Source organism: Ostrinia nubilalis, chromosome 23 (assembly GCF_963855985.1).
Source record: "Ostrinia nubilalis chromosome 23, ilOstNubi1.1, whole genome shotgun sequence".
Lineage (NCBI taxonomy): Eukaryota > Metazoa > Arthropoda > Insecta > Lepidoptera > Crambidae > Ostrinia > Ostrinia nubilalis.
Window position 1 is genome coordinate 10,434,305 of NC_087110.1, and position 26,325 is coordinate 10,460,629.

Here is a 26,325-nt window from a genome sequence, read left to right on the forward strand (position 1 = left end):
TAAAGTAGGTAGTTTTATCTACCCATTTTTGGTTTTTATAGGGGTTTCTTAAGTTAAATATTTAGTAATTAGGTAAGCTAATAATTATTTTTCTAGGGAAAATAAATTACAATCCTTGTACTTATTATAATATTTCTTGACATTTTCCAGATACTTATAGGAGATCCAGGCCGTCATGGATTGACTGAGAAAAGGCGACAGCACATTGAATTGATAGCTAAATACAATCTGCCCCCTGAAAGCTGCATAGAAAACCATGGGTTCACAGAAACATCACTTTGGAAACTCAAATAAAAAGACTTTTTGTACTTAAAATGTTTATTTATAAAAATACAACAAACTACAATTTAAATTGAGACCCAAAATGTATTTTTCTATTCGTTGTCACATCGTTGAACTTTGTGGTTGAACACAAAATGATTTGGAATGTTTAGAAAATATTAATGGTAAGTAATTTTATATTTAAAATATAATAAAATTGTATGTTTTTACAAAATCTATTAGTAAACAGTACAAGTATTTACATGTATAAAAATATAGCAATACTTAAGCTAATAATTAATTTAAATTCAGGTAAAGTACACTTAAGAAAATAAGTAGGTATTAGGGTAAATTAAGATTAGACTGTAGATTTTGAATACTTTTCGAACAGTCGATGGAAATTAATTTTAAAAGGCACGAAGTGGCATTTAATTTTTTTAATTATTTATTATTGAATTTGCAAACAAACATCTGTAAGATATTTGAGAATCCTTAAAAATGCCATCTAGTTTTATCTGATGTACTTCATTCACAAATAATTTTGCTCGGCGCCATCTAACGGCGAATAGTAAAACTCTTCTACATGTAACATGTCTTAAACTTTGAAACGATGAGCGCCATCTAACGGGGAGTAGTTGAACTGTCTTCTAAGTTCATTTTAAGAGTGAAACAAAAACTTAATTCTACAACTGATAGTTATGCATAGTGTTTGCATAAATCCCGTGTTTGGATCTGGCCGTTCTGCCAGAGTAGTGGGAATAGGTGTCCATGTCCATAGGCGCGTGGGGATGCATGATCAGAACGGGCTGCAGGGCGAGAGACTTGCGAGAACCCGACACAGATGTCGCGTCGGTCACGTAAGCGTTGTTAACTTCGCCTGTAAAAAGAAAAAAAAATGAAAATTAGAATTAGCAAGCAATTAATTATTTGTTTGTTGAGAATTAGCTAGATAAATGGTTATAAAGTAACTTTTCTGGCATTTATTTGATCTGATTCTTAATTTTGGATGAATAGTCGCCAACGTCCATACCACGTTGAAAACACCGGTTCTCGTCCGATCACCGAAGTTAAGCAACGTCGGGCGCGGTCAGTACTTGGATGGGTGACCGCCTGGGAACACCGCGTGATGTTGGCTTTTTGCTACTTTTTCTAGCTAACTATCATTGATTTACTTTTAGCAAAAGTATTTAATAAGCAGTTAAAATAAGTGCCTATTTAGGTATTTAGCGCGACTTTTACGACGCAACAACAACGTGCAAATCCAACACAATTCGCTGCCATCCTGCGAAGAATGTAAATTGACACTGTTTAAGTGCACCTTTATCACATCCCAATATGACCTTTTCTGCCTAGTTATAAAGTCTTAACTCGCGTGGAATGCCGTTAAACCTAAAGAATGCACAATGAACGATTTGCACTTCCAGAAGCGAGGATTCCAATGGCCGCCTTTTATGGACCTTATTGCTTGGTAATAAATGTGGTTTTACAGTCGATGTGTGAACTGTCTGCCTGCGTATGCGATTCTGACCGTTAGCATATTCATAGGGAGTGGCTGAGACGGTTTGTTGATGACATTGGGGTGACAGAATGACACCAATATCTTATTTGTAAGTATTATAGGTGGTGATGAACTCTTTATAAGTAATTTATTACCTAACTTAGAGTAAAGTACCTAAGAAGTATCTACAGTTAATTAGCAAAGTAGTGAGATGAGAACAGACTAACAATAAACGTCCAACCACATATATACAGGGTGTTAGGTAAATGGGTATATGAGCCGACACTAGCCCATGTTAACTGGTCATATAAATGGTATGGTGAAGTCAGAAAATTGATATAGTCTTCATTTTAATTATTTTAATTTTCATACAAATCGGATTTTATAAAATTTATTTTGTATGAAAATTAAAAAAATTAAAATGATGATATCAAATTTCTGACTTCACCATACCATTTATATCACCATGTTAACATGGGCTAGTGTCGGCTCATATACCCATTTACCTAACACCCTGTATACCATACATAATAGTAAGCGAATACGACTTTCATTGATCGTTCTTTGAATCATGATACTAGGCTTAGTTTTTTGTATCTGGGGGCACGGCAGTGCCCCCACCAAGTCGAGCAAAAAAGCGGCACGGCCGTACCATCCTTTTCTCGAAGCAATTCAGGCCATTTTCGACTGCCTGTAACTTCGTTGTGGATAAAACTAGAAGGCTGAATTTTCATTAGCTATGCAGGCATTGTAAAGACACGGTATATTTAAAATTTCATTCAATTTGAACCAGTAGTTTAGGAATTATAACGGGTCAAAGTTACTTAATTTTGTCACTCACTCACTGACTCACTGACTCACCGATCATCAAAATTCTAAGGCACTTCTAGCAGACCTAGAAGCTTCAAATTTGGAATATAAGTAGTGTTTGGTGTATGAATCAAGGAAAAACTAAAATATTTGGGGGCACGGTAGTGCAACCGCCAAGTCGAGTAAAATTTTTCAATTTCGGTCCAGTTTTCTAGATACATAACTGCTGTCTACAAAATACAAAAAGAAATGAGATTTGGGGGCACGGTAGTGCAACCGCCAAGTCGAGTAAAATTTTTCAATTTCGGTCCAGTTTTCTAGATACATAACTGCTGTCTACAAAATACAAAAAGAAATGAGATCCCATCAAAAACAATACTTGTCAAAAAAACCAAGTCTCGCAACTCAGTTGTTCTACGGTAAAAAGTTGTGAGATCCATGTAATACCAAGTCCAGGCCAGGAAATCTTTAACGTTTTACATAAATATATTGACTTGGCCATCGCATGAAAACACGTGTAAATTAAATTATTTAGTGCGATGGCCAAGTCAATATATTTATGTAAAACGTTAAAGATTTCCTGGCCTGGACTTGGTATTACATGGATCTCACAACTTTTTACCGTAGAACAACTGAGTTGCGAGACTTGGTTTTTTTGACAAGTATTGTTTTTGATGGGATTATTATTACTCGATATCCAAAATTAAATAATGTCCCCTTAATAACTCAAAATCTATGGGAAATGGGAATGGGAAAACTAGTCAAGTCCAGTCTTTAGAACAGCATCGAATTCCTCACTTCCTTTGCCAGTCGTCAACCATGTATTTTGATGGGATTTGATTATCATGGTCTGATGGCTGATTATGTACCAAAACTATCAAATTAGCCATGGATTAGGTCATCGGTTCACGCTATAATTCGCGCTATAAATAGCAAAAGTAAAACCTACTCACTTGTCATGGCGTTGCGCAACTAAGCATGTAGGGCGGATGTTTCCGCCCCAGTTGCCCGCGACAAGCTAGGGCTGTCTTTAGCTAGATACAGTCCTTGGCTACAGTCGCCAACCTGATGGATAGACGCCATCATAAAGGCTACTGAGTCCACCATGGTCCAGTGTACTCGCGACGCCTCTAACTGACAGAAATGGAAGCACAGAGCCAGGAGAGTTACCCTCGGAGATGACATCACCCCACCGTGTACCTCGTCAGCGCAACCACGACCACTCTGACAAGAGTGCCCGACTAAGAAGAAGTCCTGGCACGGGTCTTAAGGGATGCTGATGCTGATCAAACATTCGCAAAATGTTTTGAGAGGACCGTCTTTAAAAGTCAAAGTCTAAACCCTACCTGGGCAGTGAAGAGTGCCCATTTCCATCTAAAATCAGCTAATAGTACAACATAAAAGTAATTGGTATTCAAAGGGTATTGTTATCATTTTTTGAGAGCAGACATAGTCGCCTCGATCGCGTTCACGACATCTTAAATTATGGACATTATGCAAAAAAGTCGAAAGTTAAGTTACCTACTCTTTTTGAACCACTGAGCCGATCTTGATGATGTCTCAAATTCTCAATCATCATCCAGCTGTACTTCAAAAAGGGGACCAGCTGACTTGAATGCATCAAAAAGTATTTATGACATTCCGAAACCAGACGCGGGCAAAACCGCGGGCTTTATTTAGGCAATTTGGCTCTTTGACACGTTTCCATATAATTTCACAGGACATTTTTCAGCAGGACTGTTAATCCTGCCAATTATTTCAACCCTACGCACCTAAATATAGAGTTGTATATGACGCGAGCGCAGCTGCGGTTTCACTGGGCCATTCGGAATCATAACGCGTGAACTTTGTAAAAGTGAAATGATGACGACATCATGCAAATGCTCACACAATTGATGGCTCAATTTGGGGGCAATTTGGATGAATGAGGAGTTTTGAAATTGCTGGCGAAACGCTTTCATAGTTACGGAAAATTGCCATGATTTTCCGAAAAGTTTTATGCTGAGTTGTGAACAACGTCATTTCAGCCAAGCTGTCCAGTTACACAAGCCAGGTGGAATCCAAGGGAGTAGAAAAGGACCTTTGATGGTGACTAAGGGATAAATAAATATGTAAACATCAGGCCTCTCTAACTTTGTTCAGTATAGGGATATTAATAAGGCAAAATCCTCCGTTTATCTAAGAGAAATAGGGAAGCCTGCTCCTGCAGTTAACAATCTGATATTCCTTGCTTCGTTTACTACAGTGAAAATCAATACCCAAAAGTTCACCCGGAAGATCGCTACTTGAAAGTCTTGAAACTACCAAACATATAACCTCCTCCTTTTTTGAAGTCGGTTAAAAAGTAAAAAGCATGGCATGGTTTGATGTGACCAAATAACTGAATGCCAATGTATTACGAGTAAGTACTTATATTGCTATACGTTCTGCTTCTTCTCAGCACTGGGCTATTTATTGTCCCAAAGCAGTGGCAGGATTAATACTGAGACTTTTTAAAAGGCCTACTTGAAAAAAAAATGTTTTATTGGGCTGGTGATGATAATCAACCATTGATCAATGTGAGACCTAACCATTAACTTCCATCTTCTGTACCACATTTAAAGCAAATAAATGATGATTCTGATTCTGAAGCATACCTTTGTAAAGCGAAGGCGGCGGGTACCCGCTGTCGGGCTGGAGCCTCACGTGCCTGGTGGCCAGGATGAAAGCCAGGGCCGCCAGCACCACGCCGTCTAAGCAGCCGATGATGGCCAAAATGTAGGCCCAGCGCACGTGGCAGCGCCCTGGAAACAGGTGATGTTATGTTTGCTAAAGCGTACCATAATAGTAGGGTTCTTCATTTCAATCAAAAGATGTCCACTTCTGGACAAAGGCCCGGTCGCAGGCTCAAGGATTTCCACAGAGACCGGTCTTGCCCCGCTTGCTTTTCTGTCACAACGGCTAACAAGTTCTACGAGCTGCCCATGTGCTTATTCGTTTTGGATTACTTACGTGTCTTCAAAAAGAACCTTAGAAAAAAAACCATTATAACCAGAAGAGTAATGGAAAAATCTGAAAATCGTTACTTTGTAATTCACACTTTTTATTAACGAGTCGGGGAAATCTAGTGGATTGAGCCTAAGTAGTTGACTACACTGTCTTGACAATTTTTCAGGTTAGTGTGGTGTGCAATGAAAAGTATGTAATCTACGTTATACTACCACATACCTATGTTATACTGATCTGCAGTGGGCCCGCAGGTCTCTTGGACGGACGTCTCGTTCCACGCCGCGGGGTAAACTGCTACCCCGGCTACCATGCACACCGCTGTAACAATACAAATATCATATTAGTGTTATAATATAAAAAACGGCAAACTGAAAGTTCGGCCAAACCAAGGCGATCACACGCGATCAGCCGGCGTACTTAAATGCATTGATCGCCATCGCTTCACGCCACCTGATCGTGTGTGATCGCGTTGGTTTGGCCGAACCTTTTAACGCGATCAGCCTGCGTGCGCTATGGCGATCCTACTGATATCTACTGACAGCCATCGCCATCGTGCACGTAGGCTGCACGTGTTGGTTTGTTTGGCCGAACCTTAAGAGAATTGTCAAAACGGCAGACTTTTTATTTAGAGAGCACGAAACAGCGTCAGTTACATCACCTTAACTTTAACTGTAACTTTAACCGGTGTTTTGGAATGGAGTTTGACAGACTTTGACATTAAAGTAAGATTGTGCAAGTTGTGCAACCGACTAAGGCGACAACAGACTAAGGCGCGTGCCTCTGTCTGAAACGATGGTCAGAACGGAATCTACAATCAAAACTTATTGATTGTTTACTAAACCTACTAAAACCTAAAACCTAAAACACCCAAACTACATATTTTCCTTTCTCTCTTGCTCAATATCGTAACGTAATGCTCCTCATTCCATTTAAATTTAATTTGACTAAAAACAAGTAGAATGAATAAAGCCTATAACCATTTTTAATTGTAAATGCAAATCCACCGATCAGCATATCAAAAGCGAGGAAAGTCACTCTACGGCCGATGGAAAGCCTTAATAATCACAATTTCTCTGCATCTGGGCCGATGAAGGGAAACTCGATTCTTTCGATACGATACAGTGAATCTGGTAAATTGGAGACGATTTATAATACTTGATGATCTAGAACAACAATTACAGATAAATAATATCATTCACAGTATGCCAACTTCGCACAATTTTACGGTATTTGAGCCCTTTTCAAAAAAATTCTGGTTCGCAGTGTGTGACTTTCGGAGAAACTTCTATTCGCTGTTATTTAGAAATTTTACTTTTTATTAATATTTTAAACTCGTGTACAGACTCTGGTAGGTACTTGATAAGCAATACGGACATTTTATTGTGAGTGCGAATAAAAGAAAATGGAAATTTGTTGTGTAAGACATTCAAAATCTACTGAAAACTCAGAGATCCCAATTATTTCCCACATTAGGTAACTTTTCTAGTAGCTGTCTACAGCTACTAGTTTGTAAGAATAGATTTCACTAAAGAATTCTTACAAATACTCGTATAACTTATTTGGATGGTTAAGAAAAAAAGACATGGCCCCAGAAAATAATCTTGTAGTATTGATTGTTGCCTTTTGATCGTAAGTACGCTGGTATGGTAATCCATTTTAGCTAAAGTTCATTAATTTCATCATAGTGAAATTCATTTGTAACAATGTACTTTGATGATGTATAATCACCTTGGTGGTGAACCTCCCACCGCGTGAAGATGTAAATTAACTTATTTATTTATAGATGACTAGCTGACCCGGCGAACTTCGTACCGCCTTAGCGTAGAGATTTTCTTTATATTTTTTTCCGTAAGAACCATCCTTGGACTTCCACAAACATTTAAAAAAAAGAATTATCGAAATCGGTTCAGCCGTTCACACGTGATGCCGTGACAACGCGAAACGGGTTTCATTTTTATATATATAGATAAAACCAAGCAATTCATGGTCAAATCGTTGAACGAATCAATTGTATGATATAAACAACCTGACTATTAATATATTACCCACAATTATCAACATTTTGACTTGCTAGCCTTCACTAGCTCGAATAAATCCAGTCTGGTAAAACAAAAGATTAAAGAGTACAACTTCCTAAATTGTGCAATTTGCTTTGTTTCAGCTCGTGCCTTTTTCTGTATTGGCAGTCTAACTCATTGTTTGGTTGTTCTGTCCCTATTGTCAAGAGTTCCACCTGTAGTCCTTGATCCGCAGTACACAATGCAAGAGCACATGTTATATAAACAATGAAGTCAATCTGCCCGTGCGCAATTTTGTATGAATAGGTTACGCGCACTAGGTTTGTAATTAGGTAGGCCATTTTCTGTGGTAGGGAAGACTAGGTTCTAGGATTATACTTGATTACTACGGACGGCTATCAGTGGACCAGCAATTATTCAAGATTGATCATTATAAGAAATAAGTACTGTCTTTATTTATCTTTCGTTGTAACGCAAACTCTTCTGTGACTGTAAAATTGATAAATTGGCTTTTTAAAGGAAAATTTCTCAAAGATTCAAGTTTGCGATGGCTCTGGTGTCGTGAACTTGTGACCTAAGTTTTGAAATACATAACTTGAAAAAATCGAATTGCCTAAGTTTTTACAACCCACTCAATATAAGAAGATCAAATTTTAATCACAATATTATTAAAATTAGCAACTAAATCTTTAAAAGAAATCATAAGTTTTTCATAAATTATCCAATATCCAACGGGCAGGTCTTTTGCAATTACAATATCAGCCTTCCAATCATCATAATTATAGTAGTTAACCAAGCAGAGATATCTATCAAAACAGCTTGAGAGTCAAACAAAGTAATTACAAATAAGTAAACTTTCAAGTAATTACTTGTAACGAAGCAATCGACTGGAGAAACTCTAGCTTTTCCCGATTAACTTTAAGTCAAGCTTTCTCAATCACAACTCACTTTCGTTAAAATAACAAGCTATTAGCATTAAAAATCCACACTTTAAAATGTTTATAGGTTCAATTTTGTAATTATATAACTTACGTGAATTCTCAATGTTAATAATGTGTGAAAATACAGTCGCAGAATGAAAAGGTTCGTCAGTTTTCAAATTGATTCCTTCAACGAATCGCGAGCACATATTACCTTTTGAAACTATGTTACAGAATAATCTCGAGTTAGAGAAAATAATCTTTGACTGTTCGTCAGTAAAGTTCAAAATTATTCAGATCAAAGTTGTTTGACGATTTAACTTGTCAAGAAGATTATGATTGATAAACTAAAACCTTCTTGTTGGTTCAACCTGCCATAATCTATTAAATAAAAAAACTACATTTTGTAACATTGCACTGATGGGATAGAAAAATAAACAAGCAAAACCTTATTCGTTAACAAACGTCATATTTATTTAAATGTTAGCAGCACTGTTTCTTGCACTGTTATGTTGGCAGGTTTGACTCTTACAGTACCTAGTGCAAGCGAAAACCGACACTAAGGTGACGAACCTTTTCATTCCGCGACTGTACTTCATTAAAGGCAAAGTTTAAAATGTCTGTGATTGTAAAAAAACCTGACTCCTTTGTTTCTATTACCTCATAATAATGTCATCAAGTTGAAAACAAAAACACTCGATTGATTACGACACTTTTCAGATTGATTACGTGTCAAATGTATTAATTGGTAAGCATTATTTAAGTATTTTAATTGGTTACAATTACCTACAAGTTTTAATATTGATAAGTTATGAATTAATAATCTCTTGTCAAATCAAATTCAATTTAATTATCAATTAGCTCAATTACTTAATTTGTTCCAATGACCAATAGCTTGACCAACTCACTTGGTGTTGGTGACGGTCAAGCGATGTAATTAGAGAAGACTTATCGATATCACATTAGATATATCTATCAGATCCTCAACATGAGTGGACCCTCCTTCCTTCCTTCCTTTCAGCCAAATGACGTCCACTGCTGGACAAAGGCCTCCTCCAAGGTTTTCCACAATGCACGGTCCTGCGCTGCCCGCATCCAGGCTCTTCCCGCGACCTTTACCAGATCGTCGGTCCAACTAGTAGGAGGCCTGCCCACGCTACGTCTTCCAGCCCGTGGTCGCCACTCGAGAACTTGCCCCCAACGGCCATCGTCTCTACGAGCTATGTGCCCCGCCCACTGCCACTTGGTTTTAGCAATTCTGTGAGTGGACCCTCATACAAAGAAAAAACCAGTATCCCTAATAGAAACCCACACTTCTGCCGACTCGATTATCAGTGCATGGCTGAAGATGGATTCTTCTCTTTCTTCCCATGTTATGTGCTTAGACGAATTTTCGCCCAAGGTTGTTGGCAGTATAGATAGTTAGCGAAGTCAATAAAGCACAACAAAATAATAACCATTCTCGTTTGACAAAATCCCAAATCACATGGTCAGACTAGAGTAGAGCTATTTCATGTCATTAAAAGACCATAATGTCATAATATTATTATATTTTTATGACCATTCTCGTTTTAAATAGGCCCTATACACATACCTACCACCAACTAGAGTACTTACTAGAGCTTTATCGCTGGGTGTTTGTAACTATGGTGCACGCCAGGAGACACGCTCCAGCGCCCCTAGTACCAAGATAAGTTTTACCTGTAAGTAGTTTTACTTTTTTCTTCTGCAATACTGATGCTGATGCTAGCAGCGTGACCAATTAGTTCCCCAATAACTCCCAGTAACATGACAGGATTGACAGATGATGGAAACTGGACTGGACTGGAAGCGAACCGAACTGGAAAAGGTTTATTAACCTACACGATAGAAGAAGAGCTCGAATAGTTTCAATACTGGCAACAGAAATCTATCTAATAGAAATCAAATTGATAATGCACTCTTTCATTATCTTGCTTTGGGCGGCTCAGCAAGCGAATCCGTTGGGTAGCCTGTCCCAATAATATGGTCACCAACAGCTTTAAGACTTATCAAACGGTGACATTCTGCAGTAGCGGCGTAAGGGGGGGGGGGGGGGCGGTCCGCCCCGGGTGCCAAGCATTAGGGGGTGACACAAGTCACGCGCAGAGTACTCACTGGCGCACTGCATGGCAAATCTGCGGTCTATGTCATGGTCGATTGTCTTTCAACCTTCGAATCGGTAGGTAACCTCCTAAAAATCCTGGGGGGTACCAGGGGGTGCCTTAAGACTTATGACGGGAGGGTGAGGGGGGTGATCGCCTCGCCCCGGGTGCCAACCCATGCTACGCCGCCACTGACATTGGGTATCTTAGGGCACATTTCTCAAACAGATCTGACTGAACTATTAGCGATCACGGACTAGAAGACACTGCATGTACTACTTAACTATTAGGTAATTTATGGCAGCGTGTCTGATTGTCATTACCCGTTTCTGATTACCTTCACAGAAAACAATTTAATTCCGTGATCTGAGATTACCACGAAAGTCGACGGTGCATTACCACTTGATGCAGAAGTCACAGTGCGCTTCTGTGGTGTTCTGTTGGAGTTGGCTTATATCCAGCTGTGAACTGCTAAAGGCTCTCCATAAGTAGGTATGGGGAATCCACTCGATACAAATGACAGAGCGATTCTGTGGCGTTCTGAGGGGGACCTATATCCAGCAGTGGACTACTGAAGGCTGAAGATGTGAACGCGACCATAAGTGGTCAAGACCAGTCATTAAACACCATGTGTTGAGCAAGAACAGTTCTTAAGTTAGCTTTTATAATTACATTAATTGAGGATTGAACGCAACCAGAACCGCTCGACCGCAGCGCGCAAATTTACTAATGGTAACATTTTTAAACTCATCCACACCTAATACGTTAATTAAAAACCCGCTAGCCACACTATTAATTTACTATCCGACAAGTAATGTTATTAAATCCAAGCAAATTCTTGTTATTTCGTAATGGACGCTTAGCTTCACAACCGCTAGTGTTAACGTTACGGTCCAGAGCGTTGGGTGGGAAAAAATATTATTTATTGATGTTGGAACTTGGAAGAGTCACGCACACCTTTCGGTGAAGGAAAGAGGCGGCGAATGAAGAATTTTGAAGTCAAGGGATCTAGACTTGGCACTTTTTTATCGCTGCGAAAATCGAATCCCTTCGCGGAACGAAGTACCTACTAAGTAACTGTCGATACTGCTATTAGCCGATAACATCGATTCTATTCAATTCAACTATTAAGCCGTGTGGTGACAGCAGAGTAGAATACATTTGTCATCAAACCCTACTCTTCCCACAGATGTCGTAAGGACTTAGGGACACATCAAACAGAGAACGGGCAGCAGCGCTCTCTGAAAAACATCAATCTTTTAAACTGCGATCGGATCTCCAACCCGTCTGCCAAGCGTGGGGATTATGGCAAAACCCTCCACTATAGTGGAGGAGGCTCATAATTCAGACTGTAAAGGTCTGTCGATGATCAACTATCAATAGAACGGCTATTAAATTATAGTTGGAGCAGTTGACAACACTATTATTATTATATTTACCATGCTTTCCAACTTCTCAAGTAAAGTTTCTACCATTGCAGATATCTCGTACAGAAAGTCTTGTGAGATAAACATTAAAGTATAACAAAGGCAATTGCGCAATTTATACTTTAACAATAGAGTTATTAAGTCGTACCTTATTATTATTCTGTGGTCGTACCTACAACATTTGTAACAATAACAAAAGTAATTTTTAATATTTAATAAGGTCTGTTAATGATGTAAGGTAAAAGCAGCGTGGATTACCAAAAGTAACTCTGTTTCTTGTGTCTTTCACGCATAGGCTGCATCAAATTGGATAAATTAAGACAATGTAGAGTTATTGGTTAGTGGTTACTAATATCTTTGTGAAGGCCTTTTGTCATTTGAAGATGATGATCCTTACGGGAAACCAAGACGCGCAATATTAATTTTCGGCAACAATATTAATTTTTGGGCAGCTGCAGCTGCAGCTGTTGAACGACTTGTCGTGCAGGGGAAGGTTGAGGGCACAAGAGCGCGCGGCAGGTCGCCCATGCGCTGGACTGACCAGATCAAAACCGCACTCAGTGGTCCACTCCACGAGTGCACAAGAAAGGCTGCAGTGCGGGAGGAATGGCGACGGATTGTGAGGCTTGCCACCGGGCCGGGTGTGACGACCACGACCACTCTGGCAAGAGTGTAGCGACGAAGAAGAAGAGAAGAAGCAATGGCTCTGAAGATATAAAAGATCGCATCAGATAATCGTACAGTAGGAATAGAAGATAAGCTATCTGATGCTTTTCAAGGAGTAGATACCCATCCACGAAATTCGTTTTCCAAATGGGGCTCACACACACACAACGCTCATAAAAACAATGAAAAATTTCTGAGTTGACCCATATCAAACGATAGAAGAAGAGTGCCTCAATGCCCTCAATCAATTTAGTCTTTAATCAAACTAGTTTTCACTTAATTTACAAGTCAAATAGCTGACGCAATCTGCAACTACCAAATGGACCGCAAAAACCGATAAATAACCAAAGTCACAATCAACAGGCTTCGGCCGTTTATTAAGACATTGTGGAATAGTCATTTAACTAGGTAGATATTGCATAACCTGCTTTTGTCCAGCGCTGATTGGAGCCAGTGCAATGTTTTGAAGACCTTTTCTTTGAGAACTCTACATTTTGTTAAAACAGTGCATTCTAGCACAGATTTGAGGGTATCTATGGGTTTTTACTGTGCTGCATTTTAGCTATTGTCTACATAATAATAAGCGTTTGCTTCAAAGGCATAATATTAACATAGAGTACATATAACATTCAGGATTAATTACCTAATTTGAGCTCTTTCTGTTTTTTTTTCCATGGTAAATTTTAAGATATTATTTATCACCCCAAGTGCAGACCTTAAATAGTGGATCTATGCCCGTTTTTACCATCAATCCGGCAATCCCTAATTTTGAAGTGACCCCTATGGTAACACCATTGAGTTTAACTCTATGGGTAACACATAACAGGAATTTGGTTTTCATAGGGGTCACTTAAAAATTAGGATTGATGGTGAAAACAGGCATTAATCTTACAAACAATTAGGTAAGAAGTCTCTAAAAGCAAGCTAAGACCACACTGCATATAATGAAAGTTAAATTTTTCCGCGAAGAAATACAAAGATAAAGTTTTTTGTGTAATTTGTTAGTTTGTAGGTATTACAATATGCAAAATCACTTTTTCTAGATTGACAGATCAAAGATCATCTTCGCTAATCAGGTTATGCAGTTATCAACGCATATCCGTATTACTACACTCGCAATTCCGCAAATTATATTAATTTATTCGTTGACCCAACTAAGTTATCAAAAAACTGGTTTGACCGTCTAAACGTGACTCGACCTAATGGTATGGTCTCTATGATCACGTACGGTACTGTAGCTCCATCAAAATGTAATAACAGATAGTAACGTCAGGCCTGGCTCACTCCGCCCGGTACATCCGATAATTACCTACAGCGAAGCGCCCCGCCGGCGGGTATTATATCAGTCGAGTGTCACGCGCGCGCCCGTCAGGACGCTGGCGTGCGTTGTAGTATGATTATAATTCTATGATCGAAGTATTATTTAAAAATGGACATAAAGAGAAAGAAATATTGTGCGGCGTTCGGGTGTTTAAATTCGAAAAGAAATCTACCGGATTTATCTTTTTTTTTCGCTTCCTAAAGATGCTGAAAGGTATGTTGGCCATGTAGGTAATCAATAATTCTTAGGATAGTATAGGAACCTAACCTACTATGACTACTGCTCAGAATGCGTTCATTCGTTTCAGCCAAATGACGTCCACTGCTGGACAAAGGCCTCTCCCAAGGTTTTCCATAATGAATGCATACTTACCTACATACGTACCTCATTACAAATAAGTAGATTAATTATTTTTTCACTAGACAGCAACCCTAACAGCGTAAGAAGAGTTCAGAGGCACGCGATAGAAAGAGACAAAACTTGTAGGTGAATAAAATTGTAGGTACGTAGTGCTGTGCGAGCTGAATTCCACTGTATCGCGTCGCAGCAAGACTCGCATTTATTTAAATCGTCTTGCGGAGTAATCCTTCTGTACCTGTACTATTACTTATTCTGTGGTAACGTATGTGATACACGCGTACTGTTATGCATTACTAATGTATGAATGATACTAGTAATAGCGCTATATTATGTAGATATAATGTAAGTAAGCATGTTTGTATGTAGGAGTCATCAGTTATAATTGTTATAGTACCTATGAGTTTAAATACTAATACAGTGTGAGTCACGTTAAAGTGTACATATGAAAATAGATGAAACTAGACCTATTTTTATCGACAAAAAAGTGGTCAAAAAATTTTTGCGATTTTTTTTAAATTTTTTATAGATTTTTTTTTCTTCCAACTACTTATTGTAAAGAAAACGTAATAACTTTTAAACTAAGCGGTATATCTTGATAAAATAAAAACAGTAATAATGCTAAATAACAGGCGATACTAAAAAAATACATAAAATACACAAAAAAGGCCAACAAATAATAAAAAATGATACTTTTTGAAAAAAATCTGCTTTAAAATTCGTGTTTTTTTGGTTATTTGATAAATTTCTCCAAAAAATGCCCCTATAACCGGTGGTTTTTATTACTTTGTATTATTCTCTATCGTATTACCTTCATAAAACCAAAAATCGCATGTCTCTATCCCTATCACAACGTTTGCAATGATCGTTTGAACTAAGCCTCTCCGGGCGCGCCATTCAAAGCTTCGTTATCAACGAAACTGAAAATGGCTCTCGATTTGTAATTTTGATAAAGACAAGTTAGATTTCAAATAAAAACAAAAGATTTCGAAGAAAAATAAGCATTTTAGTTAAAATTAAAATTGTCTCTACCTGTAGCGGAGAATAATGTTGTGGCAGGCCTTTGTTCAAACGTTCATAGCAAATGTTGTGATAGGGATAGAGACATGCGATTTTTGGTTTTACAAAGATAATACGATAGAGAATAATAAAAAGTAATAAAAAACACCTGTTATAGGGGCATTTTTTAGAGAAATTTATCAAATAACCAAAAAAACACGAATTTTAAAGCAGATTTTTTTTTAAAGTATCATTTTTTATTATTTGTTGGCATTTTTTGTGTGTTTTATGTATTTTTTTAGTATCGCCTGTTATTTAGCATTATTAATGTTTTTATTTTATCAGGATATACCGCTTAGTTTAAAAGTTATTACGTTTTCTTTACAATAAGTAATTGGAAGACAAAAAAATCTATAAAAAATTAAAAAAAAATCTCAAAAAATTTTTGACCTCTTTTTTGTCGATAAAAATAGGTTTAGTTTCATCTATTTTCATATGTACACTTTAACGTGACTCACACTGTATAAAAATATGATTCTTTGAAAGGTTCTTGAAAACTTTCTATAAATTGAGGCCCAAAAGATTTTGCATTGGTTTCTGAAGGAGATAATGGAACTATCGCTTCGTTTTTACAAAAAGCAACAAGATACCCCGCAGCCCCCGGAGTCATGATGAATCATAAGTCCTGCCTGAAACACTGGGGCCTCATTTGAAGGCCTACGCTCCTCCCTTCTTTGAACGCCATTGGGACCACTTTTGGCTTAAGAATCCTGGTAATCTATTTACCTGTTTACCTTTTCAGTTCATTATAACTAATCAAAAACCTGTCTTCTCCAACCCCTGAGTAAGTACGTAGAAATGCAACTTTGCAAAGTTGTGACGATTCATAATGCTACAGACAACCGGATTGCTTAAATGGCAAAGTGTGGCTGTACTATCCTACTGCATAAAATTAAAAATGTAATTTACATAATTTTCTCACGATCTAGGTCGAAATGACCAGTGGGTCTAGACAAAGTGCCATTATAATCGCAAACCAGTCGAAAAGTGGTCGAAAAGCCCCTTTTTTGTATGGAATTTGACGGATTCGATTTTCGATTCGATCAAAAAGTGCGTTTTGTCTAGGGGGGCTGATTATGCCATCTGATACTGAACCATCAACAATACACACATTCTTCGGCTGACAGCCAAAAGTTCGGAGATAAGTGCGAGCGGCCATCTTATGTAACGGTTGAGTAATAATATCTCATAATATATTTGCCACTTAATGTGTCTGTGTCGGTTATTGTTGACTTTCTAATAAGCCGAAACGTGAGGCTTTGTTTTTGTTACTTTTCTGAAAAAAAATCAACGTTTTTTTTTTTTATGTGATAGGAGGCAAACGAGCAGACGGATCACCTGATGGTAAGTGATTACCGTCGCCCATAGACACCCGCAGACCCAGGGGCGTTACAGGTGCGTTGCCGGCCTTTAAGATTACAATGTGTACCTATTAGGTATTTTAAAAGGAATACAACAACAGTTATTGAACAACGAATTTATTGCATTATCCACCAGCAAATTCCTCGGGTTTGGGCATAAGAGCGCGCACTCGTGCGCACCTGTCTTTATCAATGTTTAAACTCTTCCGTTTGCAAGCGATCTCCTTCTCCAGCTCCCCTCTATACTTCATCAACTCCGATCTCACGGTTTCTGCTTCTCTAGTCTTGTCATTCAGAGACTCACACGTCTCTTTTATAAATTTAGCTTCAGCTATCAAATTGTATTGCGCATCATCTCTACAGTTTTCAACTCCTGGCCTTTCATAGTTCCTACCGTGAAGCCTGGTCATAACTAATCTGGCTCTATCATTACTCTTTCTCAGGGAGTCCTTGAGGTAGTCAATAAGGTTCTCAACATTGGCTATGGTCTGCAAGTTATCCTTCAAGTTTTCTTCCAACTTTTCACACAGTTCTTCTGTAGCTGCGACCGTTTCAGCCAACGCTGCATTCGTTCTGTCAGCCTGCAACTTCATGTCCCGACTTCCATTGACTATTGTACTCGATAAAAATTGTCGAAGTTTTGCAGATTTGTCCCTGACCTCGTCGCAGTTCCTTATACTCTCTCTGCAGTAATGTTCCCAGTAGTCATACGTCGACGCGTTTTCAGGCCATCTCGCTACCCCAGGGTGATTTAACAATAGGTTGGATTCAGGAGTCAAAGTCAGGTTCTTTCTATCCAACTTCAAACTCACCATCTTGTCACTCCAGTCGAATTCGAGCGCTGATTTCGCTGATTTGTTCATACACATCTGAGTTTCGACTTCTGCTAACGTGGTGTTAAAAACTCGTCTGATCTCTCCCACAATAGCGACCTCCTTAATCAGTTCCTGCTCTGCATCATCTCTGACCAAATCTGGTTCGTAACGATGAGTCCTCAATTCCAGACACTCGCGAGAGATCATTTCAGGCAAGTTCAATATCCTGCAAGCGCCCTTGAGCCTGGCTCTCTCGTCATCAAGAACATCAATCTCTTTAATCATCGCATCAAGAGCTTTCTCCACTTCTTTCTTCCAGCGCGCCAGTTCTTTGACTCGATAATCCAATTTCTTGTTCGTCTCCGCCTGCTTGTTGTCCATAGCGTTAAAAGCATCCGAGATATCTTTGCGCGTTTTCGCTTCAACGGCCTTAGCTTTATCAGTGGCTCGAGGGGTGAGGACGAACTCGTTGTGCTTCCTCCACTCTCCAGTGGAGTATCTTGTGATGGAGTATTTGTCCACAACCGGTCGTACCCCAGTCATGCCTGCTTGTGGAGTCCAGTCGACGTGACCAGCAGCCCAGGGCCCTATAGGACCCATGCCTAAGATATCTCCACTGGTGCTGTCGGTCGGCTGTGGGAGATACCTTGGCGGCGCTCCAGGGGGATATACCTTCGGTTCTGGCGGCCTGATGCATCCTGGGACGTATGGGGATGCATGAGGATTCTCAGGGCCTCTTGAGGCACCAGCTGCGGGGTACAACTTCTCCTCTTCCGGAGGTTTTGCTGTGGCGGGACAAATATCGGGACAGGTCAAATTTTGGGCCATATTGACGAGAATTTGGGTGGATTTACGTGGATATTACATAAAAAGTTATGAAAATTAAAAATTTTAAACCTACATTCATAATGTCAAAAGCAAGTCAAAAGACAAATGCGTCAATTAGTGTCAGTTCTCTACATTTATTTTTATTTGTCTCTATGGTTAGTTAATACGAAAGCGGCTTAGCAAAGCTGTAATAAGGTTGACTATAATTATTTTGAAAAATGCAATGATTTGAAGATTCCAACTCTAAAATTAATTTCAATTTCATCTACAGGTGACTAAATACCTAACGTAAAATATTCTAAACACTCTGCTGACTCCATTCTATTTGTAAGCCTGGGGCTATTCTCACTTGCCTCACTGCTGGGTTAAGCAATCGCATCACTCCTCTCCATGGGACCCTGCATTGTTTTCGATCCAACAGAAAGGTCACTGTAACTAACAGTGTTCGTGGGAGCTTACAAATGATGCGATTGTTCAACATCTCGCTTTTTGTGGAATTATAACTAAGTTCCTCTATTCCGGGAGCGGCTGATGTTTAGTGCACTTTTTTGATTAATTGATCGTGTTTGTTTGCACTAATAAGTGGTGGAAACTTGAAAGGAAGCGATGCGTCTTCTATAGTCAGGAAACACGCGTCAACACTATGCGTGGGTGGTTTCGTAAAGAAATAAGTAGCGAGGCAATTTTCTAGATCTATCGGCCGTGTCGAATATTGTAAAAGGATAAACCTTTCGGCTTTTTAAATGCAATGATAACTATCTATCGGTTGCCTTGTCACATTTTATACCACTGCACGGATCCTGATGGATAGAAAATAGGGTAAAAGAGACAGTTTGAGACCCAGGGAAAAACGTAAGATAAGGCCTAAGTAGTCTTTAATTTTTATTCCAGTTTATTCCAGAGACGTCGCAATTTTTCGATCACAAGCCGATGTTCAATGGGTAAAACCGCGGGCAAAAGCTAGTTCCAAATAATCCTCAGTGAATCTTAACCTCTTCAACTTTAGACAGCAATAACACTTTCATGATGCTCACCACCAAGTTACATAAGTGTTGAAAGACGAACAAAACAATATTTAGTGAAAGGCCTACCGCGATGTGGGTTCAGGACCTCAAATCTATTTGATAACAGTAAAGTGTGTTTGGTTTACGCAATAAAATGAGGATGTTTGTGCTTCAAACAATAAAGAAACTTTACATTATTAATGTAGACATCGAAAGTAGGTTAGGCTATGTTTTATTAAAATCCACGCAGACAAATCCGTGGTCCGAAACAAAAGTAGCAGAAATAAAGTGCCTTCATACGCATTACGCACGATAGTCATCAGTAAAAAAGATCATGTAAGAGAGAAGGCAGCGGCTACTTCTAGGTACACGAGGGCTATCGTTTTAGCGCTCACCAGTTAACGCCACTGTAGAGTAAGGTCCTGTCTGTTGGTGGCACCAACTGGTGATCGCTAAAGTGGTACGAGGAGTACGAGGACTATCGCATTTGCACTCATCAAGATGGCGCCACTGTAGAGTAAGGTTAAGGTCCTGTCAATCGCCAGGGGTGCCAACTGTTAAGTATAAAAACGATAGCCCTCATTGGATTACTTATGTATGACTAGATTTTCGCCCGCGGCTTCGCCCGCGTGGAATTTTGTCTGTCACAGAAAAACTTTATCGCGGCGTCCCTGTTTCAAAAACCGGGATATAAACTATCCTATGTCCTTTCCCGGGACTCAAACTATATTCTATGCCAAATTTCATCAAAATCGGTTCAGTGGTTTAGGCGTGAAAGCGAGACAGACAGACAGAATTACTTTCGCATTTATAATATTAGTAAAGATTACTTGAGAACGACATCTGTTGCACTACTTACCCGATGATCATTATAAAACGGGTGAAATGTTTTATGAAAAGGTTGTACTTACGCGTACAGATAACAGCAATGAAACAAAGATGAGTAACTTGTAAATAAAATTTACATCCCAATGACACGACAATAGAAAGTATTTAAATTAGAAAACAATCTGCCGTTGCATTGCCAATGTTGTTTTACATTTAACATACGAGAAATTTTCTTTAACAGTTTCTTTACATGAGTGTTTAGAGATTTCTGTGGTTTAATAGCCAGCCAATTCTGAAGCGGTGGGATAGTGAGAGCGAACCATCCCGCATCTCTCTCTGTCAATATTCAAAGTTTTCCTCTTAGACGCAATATCCTTTTCTAGGGCAATCCTTTTCTTCAGCAAATCTGATCTCACGCGCTCAGCGTTGTTCAACTGCCCAAGAAGAGAAGTGACTGTCTCATGTATCTTTTTTACTTCTTCGATCAGACCTAAATGAGGCTGATCACGAACGCTTTCTCCATGAGGTCGCCAGTTGTTTCTGTTATCCAACCTGGTTTGAGCCAGCTTCATAGCAGCATCCATTTTCCTGATAGAACTCTTCAAATCGTCAATCAGGGCTTCCATGTCAGCTATTCTTTGCAAAGTGTTCCTTAAAGTCTCCTCCAATTTCGTACACAACTCCTGTGTGATAGCTACAGTCTCAGCTAAAGCCATGTCAGTCTTATCTGCCTGGTTCCTCAGTTTTCTGCCACCGTTGACAAGAATGGCGTTCAAACTGCCTCTCAAGTCAGCAGATTTCTGTCTGGCAGCTTCACAGTTCTGGACATTTTCTCTACAGAAAAACTCCCAGTACTCTAAAGGCGCTGTGTAATCTCCAAACCTTGTAGCACCTGGTCTGAACATGATGGTATTGGATTTGGGAGTCAAACCCAAGTTAATGGCTTCAGTAGTGTAAGCCATAGCTTTGTCACACCAGTCGTATTCAATCCTGTGCTTAGCTGCTTTGTTTATAGCCATTTGCGCCTCGATTTCGTCCAAAGTATTTTTCAGTGTTTGCTTTACTTCGCTGACAAGCTCCATTTCTTTGATCAGCTCTTGTTCAGCAAGATCTGCTACTAAGTCCGGTTGGAATCTGTTCGAGCGGAGATCGAGACACTCTTTGGAGATCGATACAGGTAGCATGAGGACTCGAGACGCGCCTTTCAAGCGTTGTCTTTCGATTTCAAGCTGTTCCACTTCATCGGTGATGGCTTGACACGCTTTCTCGACTTCGACTTTCCACCTGAATATGTCCCTAGCCTTCTGTTTCAGTCTCTTCGTATTTTCGCTCTGCTGTTTGTCTATATTCCCGAACGCTTGCATCATTGAGGTCTTAGCATTGTAGTCGACGATGTTAGACTCAGTTATGACTTCAGGATCCAAGACACTCTCGTTGTGCTTCCTCCATTCGCTTAAAGAGTATCTGCTGATGGAGTATTTATTGACCCCTGGTCGAGTTCCAGTCATGCCACCGAGTGGAGTCCAGTCTACTTTCCCGTCTTGTCCTGGCTTGAGATTGGGTAGGTATTCTTCCCCTGAAGGTGGGGGTCTGGTCGACTCCGGTTCTTCTGGAGCTTGAGCAGCTGGGCCAGCTTCAGCAGCCGCTGCTTTGGCGTCTTCAGCTTCTTTCATCTCTTCCTGGACCTTCTCAGGACTTTTTGCTGCCTTTTTAAAGGCGCCGATGTCGTGGCACACTTTGGGGCATTTATCTGGTTCTGGGAACGAAGTCATGTTTGCAGATTTTTAAGCGATAACCAAAACTATAACAGCCAAATTGCTAATGTAAATGCTCCAAAAAATTAACTTGTTTTCTAAAAAAATGTGGACAAATAAATTGACAGAAACCGTCAAATCAGAAATATTTTTTGACGCATCCAATCAACCAGTTTGGGGTTAATCGCCACGAAGGTCGAAAGTTTTTAACCTTTTTAAATAATGATAAATCCCGAAATACACCCCCTCCTACATTTCAAAGTTTCACAAGGTCAGTAAACTTCAGCAAAGTTTTTTCAACTCATGTTGACAGACGATTAATGTGGTTCACTTTCTAATGGCACTGGTCATTTCACATCCTGGCGACTATTGCCCGAGTTTCTGCTAAATTACTACTACAAACATAACACAATCTTATGCATTTTATGAACACTTTGGTTTCACTTTAAACCGGTCAAAAATATGCATAATAATAATAATATAGTGTAAGTTATCACTGACGAGAGTGTTTACTCACTCTATCTTGTGGTCACTTTTCGGGAAAAGTTAATTAATTTAAAGTTAAAGGCGCGAAAAGTTTCCCGCCTAAGGTAAGGTAAGGAATCCAGTTTTGGTCACTAACTAATCTTCCTTTTCAACCATTTACGATACATAAAAAGAAATCAATTGGTGCCCAAATCTTTTGTGAATACTTTTACTGTAAGTTATTCTGTACCTAAATGCGAATATAAAACCAAATGGATTATAGTGGAGCTACTTATTGTAAAATCAATTTAATGAATAGTGCACAATATTTAATAACTGTTTACTAAAATAAATCCGTGAAATTGTAGGCGATCCGTAACGAGATCAAATCTGTCATTATTATATCACACTTAGCTTTTACTTTTTACGTCGCAGCATTATAAAATAATTCACAAACGCGCGTGCTAAACAAGATCTATGAATGATATAATTTTGATACATTCTCATTATTTAATATTTAAAGCTATGCCGATAAAGGCAACGTAATGGCGCTACAATTGCATAGTAATAAACGCTTGTGTATTTTTAGAAAGGCAAAATTGACCTTGCTCTGATCCGTTTTTAATAAATTCCCATCTTTATGTTCAAAACCGACTGTACCAATATTTTATTTGTATCTAAGCGGTAGACGCAACAATGTAGAGAAAAAATCTTAATATGAGAAGTAAGATTTTGAAGGATTTAAAGTTTAGTAGTATGTTAAAATGTCATCACGTGCCTTATTTTGGTATATTGTTGTTGACCCAAATGGTGAATTGGCGAGGAATATATTTTAGGACTTATTCAAGGCAAGCGTCTACTTGGTGTCCTTTTATTTATTTATTTATTTATTTATTTATTTATTCCTACTGCCCAAAGAATCATTATTATGCAAACATAAGTTAAAAAGGAACTATAACGTTTCTAGATCAAGATCCAACATTAACTATCAATTATATCTGGGAAATCTTCGTTCGTGGTCTCTCTTCACATTCATTTCAGAATTAGCATGTTACCGCCTTGTGAGTGTGATGTACCGAACTACCGACAGAGAATGTAGTTCACTATTGTACGTGCTCGCGAGGATTTTTCCGGTCACGTAGCGGTTTTGTGAACTCCTCACAAACTTCATGAGGTCATACTCGTATGTTTGCAGGCTTCATTTTTATCTAATCGTACATCGTTCCAGTTCCGACAAATGTCAATGCTAAGCTATTGCCTTTATAGAGTAATTTACATACAATAGCACGCAAAAGTGCCCCATTTATTATGTTCAGGATGGAAGTCAATCAATCGAGACTAATGGTAGCCGTTGAATTTTAATAGCCTAGTCAATATGAATCAGGCGTTTTAATGACCGGTGTTTAAGTTATACAGAGAGTTTATTAATTACATGAAACGTCTAGTTAACTGAAATTAACTGTCTTATTAAATGAAATGTGTTCCGAGGTTTAGAGAGTAAAAAACGGTTTCAGAAGGTAAATGGACGTTTATAAAATAAATCAAAGATAATTTGTACAGGATTTAGGAGAAGCTGGTCCCATTAGAGACGTGTGTATTGTCACACTGCAAAATAACACGTCGTGCTTCTCAATTTACTCAACCAGTTTCATGTGCCAAATTCGTAATTACTAATTACCCAATAAAAAAAATGTCACCGTAGGCTTGAAGTTGCAGTATTGCACACTTAACGAGAGTTGCTTGCAGCCGTTTTGCTTTTTCGAATTCTTGTTGCATGACAGAGATGTTTCACCGGTTTTGCTGACGTGATTTCTCGCTTGTTACTCATTCTACTTAGTTGGGCTGGAATGTGCCGGGTTTAGAATTTGAGAAACTACTTCTGCTCATGAGCTTCCAAGAAAAGTATTCGAGAGTTTAAATTCTTTAACTGAATCATTACCAGTTCCGTAATGTATTACAAATTTATGTCTTAAACGATAGAATGTAAAACTAGGTGATTATTAAGTTGTTAGAAATAATGAAATCTGTAATAATGTTACACAAGTTGTTGAAACTAGTTATCAGTGCGTTAATAATTATAGTGTTCTGTTTTGTGAGACGTTTTTTCAATTTCATGCTCGATTTTTAAACGGAAATAGTTGTTAATTAAGAAAAGAGTTACATTTTCTTCATAACTTTAATCGTCAGAACCGAGAGATTATAGGAATTTGGATTGATAGCACATGAATATGGTCCGAATATGACCTCGACTTTTCAATCGATTACTATCTTTAGGATCAACACCATAAAGGTCATTATGAAGTTTGATGGTGTGTTACTTACGGCGATAGCATCTGCTGCTCCTCACCGGATGTTTAAGAGGCTTTGCACCTGTTTTCTTTTCTAAAGTACTAGTCGATTTAGTATCGAGGTTCTGCATAAGGCACTCGTTTGACTGGCAATACTTAGCAAGGTCAATTTGAGCTTTTAGCAGTAAAACTTTCCCTTTGGTTGAAGTATCGATTGCAGATTGTAATAAACAAAGACAAATAAGTGTATTCCTTTACAGAAATGGTAGTCAGGTACTACTGTTCTATGGCATCCAATTCAAGTTGACTGGATTTTTATGTATGCCATTATGAGAGGTGTTCTTTGGCATTTCTGAAAATTATCGCAAAAGCGTGGATCTTACTTGTGAATGATGATACTCACCAGATAAAAGCTGCAACCATCCACAGATATGGAACACCGTCGTCGATTGACAAAAGAAGAATAACAGCATCGCACAGATCGTAAACAAGGCCAATGCGACCGCTATGCCCACTAACACAGTCGCAATCTTAAACACCAGTCCATTTATCGAGAAAAACTCATCGAGTCTTCCTTTACAGTCCTCAATAGCTTCATCAGACTTGCAAACTTGCCACAAACCGAACTTCCTTGGATACTCAGTCTCTAAATCACCAATCCATTCAGGTGTCACAAACGCGACAACGCTTATGATCGCGTAGCAAATCGTAAATATCGCCCAGAGCACTCCGATAGCTTTCGAATTACGGACATAGTTGGTCGCGTATAAATGTGACGAATCCACGTACTCGATTTTCGAACCCATCTTGACGGTATCCGGTTGTAAATTTGACTTTTTCGGGCACTTCACAAAAACAAACAACACTTTATTGGTAGCACATTTTCGCGGAAAGTTTTAATGTCGCATGGGATGTTATAACTTGGAAGGTTGGCGACAAATAGTTCCATTCATGTCTCAAAGGAAAAGTATTATTGCCAACTACTCGAGGACGCGAGAAACACGACACGACACTCAAGCCCGCACAACCTCTCGCCGCGCGCCATTCGGTCGAGTGAGGGGGAGTGGGGATAAGTAATGAAGCTACAAGTTTGACCTATTGCACGCTACCTAGCACCTTCTTATTCTACTTGAATTCGTTTCTTTGCGTCAGCTGTTTCCTTTTTGTTAACCACAAGTCTAATTGCATTTTATTGGACATTACAACCATTTTTTGCATGTTCTTGTTAATTTTTAAGAGTAGATACCTACTGGATTATAAATAAACGTTGCACAGCAAAGTGAATCAAGTAAACAACATTAACAACTAGTACAATCTAGTGGTTGGAATGCGCATTAAACGCGTAAGCTGTAAGCGCCATCTACAGTTACTTAATAACATTCAACCTTACCTTTGTTTGGTTTGCCACTGACGACGATAGGATCATTTACCCTGCTATTCAAAGCATCATCTACATAGTTCAACGTAATACAGACACGTTGTACACGCCAAATATGTTCCATGTTATTTCAATTAAAGCGTTTTTCGTAAGCGT

The 26,325-nt window shown here is 38.9% G+C and overlaps 3 protein-coding genes and 1 non-coding gene across 5 annotated transcripts in view; 2 read left to right on the forward strand and 2 right to left on the reverse strand.

Moving 5' to 3' along the window:
- LOC135083498 (electron transfer flavoprotein beta subunit lysine methyltransferase-like) overlaps positions 1 to 315 on the forward strand; it is a 37,959-nt gene extending 37,644 nt beyond the window's left edge. For both annotated transcript variants that reach the window (XM_063978262.1, XM_063978263.1), the window contains exon 5: positions 151 to 315. In XM_063978262.1, coding sequence (XP_063834332.1) covers positions 151 to 294 — 144 coding nt within the window. In that variant the 3' untranslated portion in view covers positions 295 to 315. The remainder of the gene's footprint in view (positions 1 to 150) is intronic.
- On the reverse strand, positions 301 to 26,037 carry LOC135083499 (LHFPL tetraspan subfamily member 3 protein). Its single transcript, XM_063978264.1, has 4 exons — positions 25,195 to 26,037; positions 5,777 to 5,875; positions 5,206 to 5,352; positions 301 to 1,138 (listed from the first exon to the last, which is right to left on the reverse strand). Exons 1-4 carry the CDS (start codon positions 25,595 to 25,597, stop codon positions 945 to 947), a joined length of 843 nt encoding a protein of 280 aa, XP_063834334.1. The 5' UTR covers positions 25,598 to 26,037; the 3' UTR covers positions 301 to 944.
- LOC135083536 (5S ribosomal RNA) lies at positions 1,278 to 1,396 on the forward strand. Its single transcript, XR_010259640.1, has one exon. It is a non-coding gene; the product is annotated as a 5S ribosomal RNA (ribosomal RNA).
- LOC135083484 (tektin-4) lies at positions 16,911 to 18,552 on the reverse strand. The gene has a single exon (XM_063978224.1). It carries the CDS (start codon positions 18,450 to 18,452, stop codon positions 16,935 to 16,937), a length of 1,518 nt encoding a protein of 505 aa, XP_063834294.1. The 5' UTR covers positions 18,453 to 18,552; the 3' UTR covers positions 16,911 to 16,934.
- Positions 26,038 to 26,325: the final 288 nt, after the last annotated feature.

What these genes read in the sequence shown, in the direction of transcription:
- LOC135083484 (XM_063978224.1), bottom strand. Translation starts at nt 18,452, where the DNA reads ATGGCCCAAAATTTGACCTGTCCCGATATTTGTCCCGCCACAGCAAAA.
- LOC135083499 (XM_063978264.1), bottom strand. Translation starts at nt 25,597, where the DNA reads ATGGGTTCGAAAATCGAGTACGTGGATTCGTCACATTTATACGCGACC. An exon ending in TGCAGATCAGTATAACATAG is followed by an intron (nt 5,353 to 5,776) that starts GTATGTGGTAGT and finishes ACCTGTTTCCAG; the next exon opens with GGCGCTGCCACGTGCGCTGG. An exon ending in GCCGCCTTCGCTTTACAAAG is followed by an intron (nt 1,139 to 5,205) that starts GTATGCTTCAGA and finishes TTCTTTTTACAG; the next exon opens with GCGAAGTTAACAACGCTTAC.